The 10687-nt window shown below is 38.8% G+C and overlaps 1 protein-coding gene across 1 annotated transcript in view; it reads left to right on the forward strand.

The window, feature by feature from the left end:
* LOC112517676 (transcription termination factor MTERF15, mitochondrial-like) overlaps nt 1-8412 on the forward strand; it is a 16678-nt gene extending 8266 nt beyond the window's left edge. The window contains exons 2-3 of the mRNA XM_025125062.1: nt 7921-8020; nt 8281-8412. Coding sequence (XP_024980830.1) covers nt 7921-8020; nt 8281-8412 — 232 coding nt within the window. The remainder of the gene's footprint in view (nt 1-7920; nt 8021-8280) is intronic.
* The last annotated feature ends 2275 nt before the right edge of the window (nt 8413-10687 follow it).

Genomic DNA, 10687 nt, shown 5'->3' on the forward strand with positions numbered 1-10687 from the left:
GGGAATGTTCAAGAAAGGTCGGTGCCACATCCTGAATATATAACCAGAGATATGTTGGCAGAGGAAATGGGGAAATTGCGGGAAACTTTGACATCTATTATGGGAATACCGGCTAGAGTAGAAACGGAAAGAGTAGAAGTATATCCCTCTGCTCCAATTAATCACAACAAAGAAGGAGACATTAAAATGTTCTTAGCATGTAAACCACTAACCTTCCCTGGGGAGAGAGATCCAGTGAAAGCAATGTGCTGGATCAAGGAAATGGAATCTGTGTTCAACACCATTCGGTGTCCGAAAACAGATAAAGTGCGATTTGTTGTTTCAGTATTGAAGTCAAATGCTTTATTTTGGTGGGAAGTTGAATCGTCTACCAGAACGGATGTTTTACATACTCTGTCATGGGTAGAATTTGTGGATAGATTTAAAAATCAGTTCTGTCCTAAAACGGCCGTGAGACAAATGGAGGAGGATTTCCTGAAGTTAGAGCAAGGAAATGGAACAGTTCGGGAGTATACCGAAAGATTTATTGAATACTCTCGTTTTGCTGAACATTATGTTTCAACTGAATCCTGGAAGATAGAAAGGTTTATTTGGGGTCTGAAACTCTTAATTAGGGAGTTTGTTATTGCTATGAACCCCAATACCTTTCCATTAACAGTAGAGGCAGCTGAGGTGACTGAACGAAATAAAAATAGACAATTAGAAGGAAAGATTGTTAAGAAAAGAAAATGGGAAGGACCTTCATCCTTTTGAGGGCCGAAAACTGTAAGATATGATAACAGATCGGAACAAAAGATCGGTGAGAAAGTTTGCTCACAGTATCGACAGATTCATCAGGGTGAATGCAAGATGGATCCAAGGAAGTGTTACAAATGCGGTAAAGCGGGTCATTTGTCTAGAAACTGCCCAGCTAACAGAAGATGTTTTAATTGCAATTCTCCGGATCATATTCGACCAAATTGTCCATTGCTAAGAACTCCGCAGTTAACAATGGGGAGTAATGTGTCGGGTACACGGGGAAGACCTACTGTGAATAGAGGAGGGCAAGGAGGGGCACGGGGACGATCCTTCCAAATGAAAAAGAACGAGGCAGAAGTATCACCGGATATAGTAACAGGTACATTCCTCCTGAATTCAATACGTGCTAAAGTGTTATTTGACTCCGATGCAAACTTTTCGTTTGTATCACCATTGTTTGCTCAAACTGCATGTCTAAATTCTGTGCTACTTAATGATAAATTAGTAGTTGATACTACTAATAGTCAGGAGATTGTACTAGTGTGTTCAATGACTGCATTATTGTTATTGAGGACTGTGAATTTCCGATTCGATTATTCCATATGCCAATGAAAGAATTTGAGGTAGTAGTGGGTATGGACTGGTTGGCAAAGCATCAGGCTAGTATTGATTGTAATCAGAAAATGATCAAAATTATTCTGCCAGACCAGAGAACAGTTGTTATTTATGGTGATCGTCAGAATCATCATACCAGTATTTTGTCAGTAATGAAAGCCCAGAAAAGTATTCGAAAGNCCAGTATTTTGTCAGTAATGAAAGCCCAGAAAAGTATTCGAAAGAAGTGCCAAGGATGTTTGGCATATGTAATTGATCTAAAGAAAGAGAAGAGAAAGGAAGAATCGATTCCGATTGTTAGTGAATATCCAGAAGTCTTTCCAGAAGACTTATCTGGATTACCACCAGATAGARTTATTGAATTYYGAATCGATCTTATACCAGGAGCTGCACCAGTAGCAAAGGCGTTGTACCGTTTAGCTCCATCAGAACTGAAATAATTAGTAGCACAATTAAAAGATTTAACCGATAAAGGATTTATTAGGCCTAGCACTTCACCTTGGGGTGCTCCGGTCTTATTTGTTAAAAAGAAGGATGGGTCTATGCGAATGTGTATAGACTATCGTGAATTGAATAAGTTGACAATCAAAAACAAATATCATTTACCAAGGATTGATGATTTGTTTGATCAATTAGTGGGAGCAAGTTATTTCTCCAAAATCGATTTGAGGTCAGGATATCATCAGCTTAAAGTCAGAGAAGAAGATGTTGCCATAACAGCATTTAGAACAAGGTACGGGCATCACGAATTCTTAGTTATGCCATTCGGCTTAACTAATGCACCTGTAGCTTTTATGGATTTGATGAATAGGGTATGTAAGGAATATCTTGATAAATTATTTATTGTATTTATCGATGATATTCTTATATACTCTAAAACTGAAGAAAAACATGCAAAACATCTTCATCTGATACTGGAATTGTTGAAAAGAGAAAAGTTGTATGCTAAAATATCCAAGTGTGAATTATGGTTAAGAGAAGTTCAATTTTTGGGTCATGTTATCTCAGAAACCGGAGTACAAGTTGATCCAATGAAAATTGAAGTAGTTGCAAAATGGGAAGCTCCAAAGACTCCGTCTGAAGTTCGTAGCTTTTTGGGTTTGGCAGGTTACTACCGAAAGTTTATTCAAGACTTTTCTAAAATAGCCATGCCATTAACCAAATTGACTCGAAAGAATGTTAAATTTCAGTGGGAAAAAGAACAACAAGAAACTTTCCAACTATTAAAGGATCATCTTTGTAGCGCACCAGTGTTGACTCTACCAGATGGATCTGAAGACTTTGTAGTATACAGCGATGCTTCAAAGTTAGGATTGGGATGTGTACTAATGCAAAGAGGAAAAGTGATTTCTTATGCGTCAAGACAATTGAAAGAACATGAGAAACAATATCCAACCAATGATATGGAGTTAGCTGCAGTGGTATTTGCACTGAAAATCTGGAGGCATTATCTTCTGGGAACAAAATGTTAGATTTATACTGACCATAAGAGTTTACAACATTTGTTCAGCCAGAAAGATTTAAATATCCGACAGCGTCGGTGGATTGAACTTGTCAATGATTATGACTGTGAAATCCTTTACCACCCAGGAAAAGCCAACGTGGTAACGGACGCTTTAAGTAGAAAGGAAAGGAGTGGAACCATCAAAACTATAGCAATGAGAATGAATTTGATTCCTGATATTCGTAAGGAAATTCAGAAGTACCAACAAGAAGCTGTGAAAGAAGAATTTGTTAAAACAGAAAAGTTAGGTAAAATGATCTCAACCTTGGAACAGAATGATGAAGGACTTATGTGCTTTCAAGGACGAATTTGGGTACCATATTTTGGAGATGTCCGAAGTATGATATTGAATGAAAGTCATAAATCCCGATATTCTATCCATCCAGGTACCAATAAGATGTATCGAGATTTAAAACCTTTTTATTGGTGGCCAGGATTGAAAAGAGAYATAGCTCGATATGTGGAACAGTGTCTGACATGTTTACAGGTTAAGATTGAACATCAGAAGTCGTATGGAAGTCTTCAATCGTTAGAGATACCTGTATGGACATGGGATCACATTACCATGGATTTTATTATGAAGTTACCTCGAACTCCAAAGGGGTATGATGCGATTTGGGTAATTGTTGATCGTTTATCTAAATCTACGCATTTTCTACCGATAAGAGAAAAATACTCTTTAGAAAAGTTAGCGCAGATTTACATCAAAGAAATTGTTACTAGACATGGTGTTCCATTGTCCATTATTTCTGATAGAGATAGTCGGTTTACTTCCAAGTTCTGGGAAGGACTACAGAAGGCTTTGGGATCTGAAATTTGGTTAAGTACAACTTATCATCCGCAAACGGATGGGCAAAGTGAAAAAACTATTCAGACTCTCGAAGATATGTTGAGAAGATGTATTATTGACTTCGGAGGATCATGGGAAGATCATTTGCCATTGATAAAGTTTGCATATAACAATAGTTACTATTCCAGTATTCAAGCGGCACCATATGAAGTGTTATATGGACGTAAATGTCGGACGCCATTGTGTTGGAATGAGGTGGGTGAAAAACAGCTAACAGGTCCTGAAATTGTCCAAGAAACTTCTGAAAAGATCGAACAGATCCTTGAGAGAATAAAAACTGCACAAGATCTCCAGAAAAGTTATGCAGATAATCGTCGAAAATCGATTGAGTTTGGTATAGGTGATTTTGTAATGTTAAAAGTTTCGCCGTGGAAAGGTGTCATCAGATTTGGAAAGAAAGGAAAGCTCAGTCCAAGGTATGTAGGGCCATTCAGAATATGTAAGCGAATTGGGCCAGTAGCATATCAGTTAGAGCTGCCAGAAGAGCTGAGTCGGATTCACACCACTTTTCATGTGTCGAACCTGCGAAAATGCTTGGCTGATACGAATCTAGCTGTACCTTTGACAGAGATTCAATTAGACAGTAAATTGAATTTTGTAGAAGCTCCAGAAGCCGTAATTGACAAAAAGATTAGGGTATTGAGAAACAAAGAGATAAGTCTAGTTAAAGTTCAGTGGAAGTTTCACAAAGGACCGGAAGCGACATGGGAATTGGAGTCAAAGATAAGATCAGAATACCCATGGCTTTTTGATTAAAGGAATTCCGGGACGGAATTCTTTTGAGGGGTGGATAATGTAATAACCGGATCTTGGTTATTACCCAAGGTAATTAATGTGTGATTATTCGACTAAATGATTACGTGATAGCATGATAATTGATACATGCCGGTATGAAAATTTGTGTATTAATTTGTTATGTATATATATATGTGTGTGTATATATATATATATAATATTTGGGTGCATGCATGTAATGCATGCATGGAAAAGGTATGTATGTGTGTGTGCATGTGTGTGCATAATTAAGCATGAGGTGGAAGGGAGGAGGGAAGGCGGTTTTAGCCGACCTTCCATATTTGGAAGGTATAAAAGGGGTTGAGTCTCTTCATTTACCTTTCCCTGCTATTTTGAGAAGATTGAGTGTTTTAAAGAGAAGTGTTGTACGGATTGCTTGTGCTAAGTTGCAAAAGAGCTGATTTCAAGTTGATTGCAAATATTTGGTTTCAAAAGCTTGATAAGGTGAGTGATTACTAAACCTTTTTGCATAAAATTACTACTGGTTTTAATTGCATATTTCATGTTATTATTCTTTAGGAAGAAACCTTGCATATTTTTGTTTAAGTGTTTATCCGGACGAAGAGTAACCGGATAAGAATTTAAACAGGACAAGCCTTGAACGGCTTATTGGCCGGATATTAGTTAAACTGGATAAGCCTTGAGCGACTTATTGTCTGGATTAGTTAAACCAGATAAGTCTTGGGCGGAGTATTGTCCGGACTTGAATCCGGACAAAGATTGTTAAACTATATTTAAGTGTTGAACGGTGTAGTTAAACCTGTCAAGTCTTGGGCGGGGTATTGTCCGGACTTGTATCCGGACAAAGATGATTTTTGCTTCTAAGTGTTAAACCGATCAAAGCTTATGCGGTGTATTGTCCGGACTTGATATCCGGACAAGGTTGAAATTTATTTTTCTAAGTGTTTAAAACGGACGATGCTTGACCGGATTGTTGATTGGATTGTGTTAAAAATATTTTTTTTATGGAAATATTATTTTATCATGAAAAGCAAAATTTTGGTATTGATGATAATTTCAATGGCTGGGGTTTATTTGAAATTATTATGTGAAAATAATTTTAATGAGGAAATAAGGRTGRCATATCAAGGAGGGGTGTACCATGGGATAAGGGTGGCATATCAAGGAGAGGTGTACCATGGGATAAGGGNACCATGGGATAAGGGTGGCATATCAAGGAGAGGTGTACCATGGGATAAGGGTGGCATATCAAGGAGAGGTGTACCTTTGGATATAAGGGTGGCATTTGTGTGTATGTTATATGCTATAACTCATTCTATTATATCCTTTAAGATTACCGTGGTCCGGAGTCTTTATTTCTTTGTGACTTAAAGAGTTAGGATCAAGGTTCTTATTGAATTCATAGTTTGGATGTTATTGAGGAGAAAATGTCAGGTTTGGCCTAAAGCTTTGAAATAACCTTGTTGATTAAGAAAATGTTTAAAAGTGACATTATGTGGAACCTGATTGGTTCAGAATTATGAGATTTGAATAAGCAAAATGATTTGCTTGATAAATGGAAAAGATCTGGTATTATGTTCTTGTGTATTCATATATTTGTTATATTTATGAATAGTTGTTTTTATAAAGGTTTTGGTGATCCTTCACCCTGCAATGACATGAATAAGGTATCTCACTAGACATTTCGGTCTAACCCTTGTTTTGTGATTTTAAACTATGTGTTGCAGGAGGTTCAGACAGTAAGGGGAAGGTGTAATATTTTCCTTTATGCGCTTCTGCTTGAAGATCTGTTTTGACTAATTAGTACAAGTAATGTAATTCGAAATTTTGGACCTTGTAATTGGTCATGTTAGATTCTTGTACTAAGGGACCTGAATGAGATAATAATATGTATTTTCTTTGTATGAAATATGTATTACATGCAATGTGTGGGTTGGGGCGTTACATCTAGTCCAAAAATTAGAAGTGAATCGAGAGTCGCGATCAGAGATAATCTTCACTGGTACACCGTGTCGCGAGACAACTTCATCAATGTACAACCGCGCCCATCGATCCATAGAGTAAGACTCTCGGACAGGTAAGAACAATGCAAATTTGGTCAATCGATCAACTATAACCCAAATAATGTCGTGTTGACGTTGGGTCTTCGGTAGTTTAGTAACCAGATCCTTCGTTAATTCCTCTCATTTCCACATCGGTACCTCAAGAGGCTGTAAACTACCATATGGTTTCTGGTGTTCAGCCTTTACTTGTAAACATGTGGTACATTTCTCAACATAACGTCCAATATCAGTCTTCATCCCAGGCCACCAGCAATCTAAACGAAGATCTTGGTACATTTTGGTACTCCCTGGGTGTATCGATAATCGTGACTTATGTGTTTCTGCTAAAATAACATCTCGCATGCCGCCAAGTTTGGGGACCCAGATTCGGGTCTTAAAGACCTTCAAGCCACGTCCATCTTCAGAGAGAGAATCAATGTATCCTACCATTCGTTCTATTTTAACATTCTCAGGATTCAAAGCCTCAATCTGCCATTTCTGAATATCATCAAATAGATTATTTTTAACCGACATGTGGATGATAGAGTAGCATAGAAGTCCAGAACGCGTCTTCCTACTCAGAGCATCTGCCACTACATTGGCTTTACCCGGATGATATAGTATCATATAGTCGTAATCTTTGATGAGTTCCATAGCACGTTGTTGACGCGTGTTCAACGTCTGTTGATTAAATAAATACTTTATGCTCTTGTGGTCAGTATAAAGTTGACACTTCGTACCATAGAGATAGTGTCGCCAAAGCCTCAAAGCAAATACCACCGCTGCTAATTCATGGTTATGAGTAGGGTAGTTCTTCTCAAAATCTTTCAATTGGCGAGAAGCATATGCAATCACCTTGCCTCGCTGCATCAAGACACATCCAAGACCAAGTCGAGATGCGTCACTATAYACTATAAAGTCTTYGTTACCCTCAGGTAGAGCAAGTATAGGCGCATGTGTCARACATTCCTTTAAAGTTTGAAATGCTTGATCTTGGGCCTCATTCCATTCAAATTTAGCATCTTTACGAGTCAAAGAGGTTARTGGTACTGCGATCTTAGAGAAGTCCTTGATAAATCGTTGATAGTACCCTGCCAGACCCAGAAAACTCCAAACTTCCGAAGCGTTCTTTGGTTGCTCCCATTCTTGAATTGCTTCGATCTTGGCTGGGTCTACAGAAATACCRTCTCCGGATACGGTATGCCCCAAGAATTGTACCTGGCGAAGCCAAAATTCACATTTCGAGAATTTTGCATAGAGTCGTTTTTTTCTCAACAATTCTAGCATTTGACGTAAGTGTGTAGCGTGTTCGTTTTCGGACTTTGAGTAAACCAAATTATCATCGATGAATACGATCATAGACTTGTCGATCATAGGATAGCATACTCGATTCATTAAGTCCATAAACACTGCAGGTGCATTTGTAAGTCTGAATGGCATTACGAGGAATTCGTAATGCCCATAACGGGTCCGAAAAGCAGTCTTGGGTACATCGTCCTCCCGTACCTTGAGTTGGTGATAGCCAGACCGTAAGTCGATTTTAGAAAAATATCTCTCTCCTTGCAACTGATCAAAAAGATCGTCAATTCGCGGTAATGGATATTTGTTCTTTATAGTTACCTTGTTAAGCTCACGGTAATCTATACACATCCGAAAAGTTCTGTCTTTCTTCTTAACGAACAGGACTGGAGCACCCCAAGGAGATGTGCCTTGTAGGATAAAACCCTTGTCCAATAATTCCTACAGTTGTTTCATCATTTCTTTCATTTCCACAGGTGCGAGACGATACGGTGTCTTTGCTATCGGAGCTGCACCCGGTATCAAGTCTATACGAAATTCTACTTGACGATCGGGTGGCAATCCAGGCAGATCATCCGGAAATATATCTGGATATTCACAAACAATAGGAACGTCCTTCACCATCTTCTTTAATTCCTTCGCCGCATCCATAACATAGGCTAGAAAAATTGAGCAACCCTTGTTTAGATCATGACGAGCTTTTAGCATAGAGATTACCTTTATGTCGATCACAGGCCGCTCCCCGTAAATGTATAGGTAATTCCCCTTGCTAATTGGTATTCGATTCATTCGTTGTGAACATATGATGTTGGCTTGATTCCTTGCCAACCAATCCATACCAATAACAACGTCGAATCCATGTATATCAGTTGGAATGAGATCAATAAGAAATTGATAGTTATCTAAAAGCAATGTACACCATCTAAATACCTTATCAGCAACTAATGGTACTCCGCTATTAGTGTCAATAGTGAAAGATTTTTCAAGCATAGTAGACACGGATTCAATATAATGAACATAATCATTTGACACAAAAGAATTTGTTGCAATAGAATCAAATAAAATACGAGCAGGATAAGAATTAACAAGAAATATACCCATAACAACATCGGGATCGTTCATGGCTTCCTTCGCGGTAATTTGAAATGCCCTGGCATGAGGTTTTGGGACCTCCTCCTTTTTGGTCGAAGCCCCCGCTGTATGTATCGGTCGTTGTATCGGTTGTTGTACCGACCCCTTACTTTCCTCCAGTCTATTCTTTATACATTCTCGCATACGATAACCTAACACACCACAATTATAACATGTCTTTTCTCTTTGAGGGCACTGAGTTCGTATGTGCCCAGCTTCACCACAACAGGAGCATCGTACATAAGTTTGATCATCACTACATCGTCCCTGGTGATTCTTGCCATATCGGTTGCAGTTCCGGGGCGTATTCGACTGCATTGTATAGCCTGTGAGGTAGTATGTGGTGTATTATGCGATTGAGTTTGTCTCGACTTGAAGAATCGAGATGTTTAGATGTCGGGGTCGAGAAGGTTCTCTCAACTCTCGATCGTTTCTCCGGTACATCAAAATCATCAGGGAGACTCAGATCATGCTCCCTTTTCCTTGCATACTCAACTGCTTTGGCAAATGAAGGTATGTCGCGATTGGTGACAAAATCACGAATATTCCGTCGAAAACCGTTGACGAAATGATTAATCTTGTCTTTTTCACTTGGTACAAACCGCTGGGCAAACTGAAGCTTCCGACTAAACTCTGTTTCATATTCAATCACCGACATGGATCCCTATTTGAGCTCTAAGAATTCCTTCTCAAGCTTTTGTTTCAGATCATCCGGACAGTATTGTTTGAAGAAAAACACTTGAAACTCTTCCCATGTCATTCTATCCCGAGTATTAGGATCCATTGATCGATATGTGGCGTTCCGCCAAGTGAGTGCACGATCAGTAAATGTCGCTGTAGCATAACGTACTTTATCCTCCTCCTGCACGTAAACAATCCTGAATACCTTTTCAGTGTTTTCGACCCATTGCATTGCAAGTACTGGGTCCGTCTGTCCCGAGAACTCTGTAGCCCCACTGCTTCTAAATGTTTTAAATGAAGTCCGGTCCGACTTTGGTTTGGGTACGTCTTCATTAACCAGCTTCGGTCCTTGGTCAACCAGATTCTGAGCATTAACTGGATTTTGCACTTCAGTTAACTTTCTTTCAAACTCTATTATTTGTTCTCGTAAAGCAGCCCGTGTTTGATCATTCATTATTATTAATAATCTCTCAGTACGAGGTGATAGTTGGGTTTCGTCGTCATTGTCCACATTTTCTTAGACATTCCTTTCTAAGTTGAGGTTGTCATCCCCAATTTCTTGAGTAACCGGCGCGTTGCAAGATGCATCGTGTTCAGATATCGCACTGTAATTATAATACATATATATAGGGGGCAAATAATATTCTATCCCTTATACCCCAACAATCCTAGGTCTCTCCTATTGGTCTATATCCCATATAATCATAACCTAGTCACTATACAATCTCAAAACCTAAGTTTGAGTCCGAATATCACTAATGATATCCAGTTCACTCAAACCACAGCTCTGATACCATATCTGTAACATCAGGCTCGAGCAAACCCCAGGTTACCAATTTTTATAAAATCTCCAATAAAATATAATTTATTGATTATTAGGAATTGATCCTAATTATTCTAAAAGTTTTGTCAAAGCAATCGGGGCCAAGGATGGAAAATCTGAAGATGCTACTGAAACAACCAAGTCTGGAGGAAGACCAGAGGCGATGAATTAGTCCAGAGGCAGGCGATGGACCAGAGGCTGCTGAAATAACTAAGTCTGGAAGAAGACCAGAGGCGATGAATTGGTCC

This window comes from Cynara cardunculus, assembly GCF_001531365.2.
Source record: "Cynara cardunculus var. scolymus isolate 2C chromosome LG 9, CcrdV1, whole genome shotgun sequence".
NCBI classification, from domain to species: domain Eukaryota; kingdom Viridiplantae; phylum Streptophyta; class Magnoliopsida; order Asterales; family Asteraceae; genus Cynara; species Cynara cardunculus.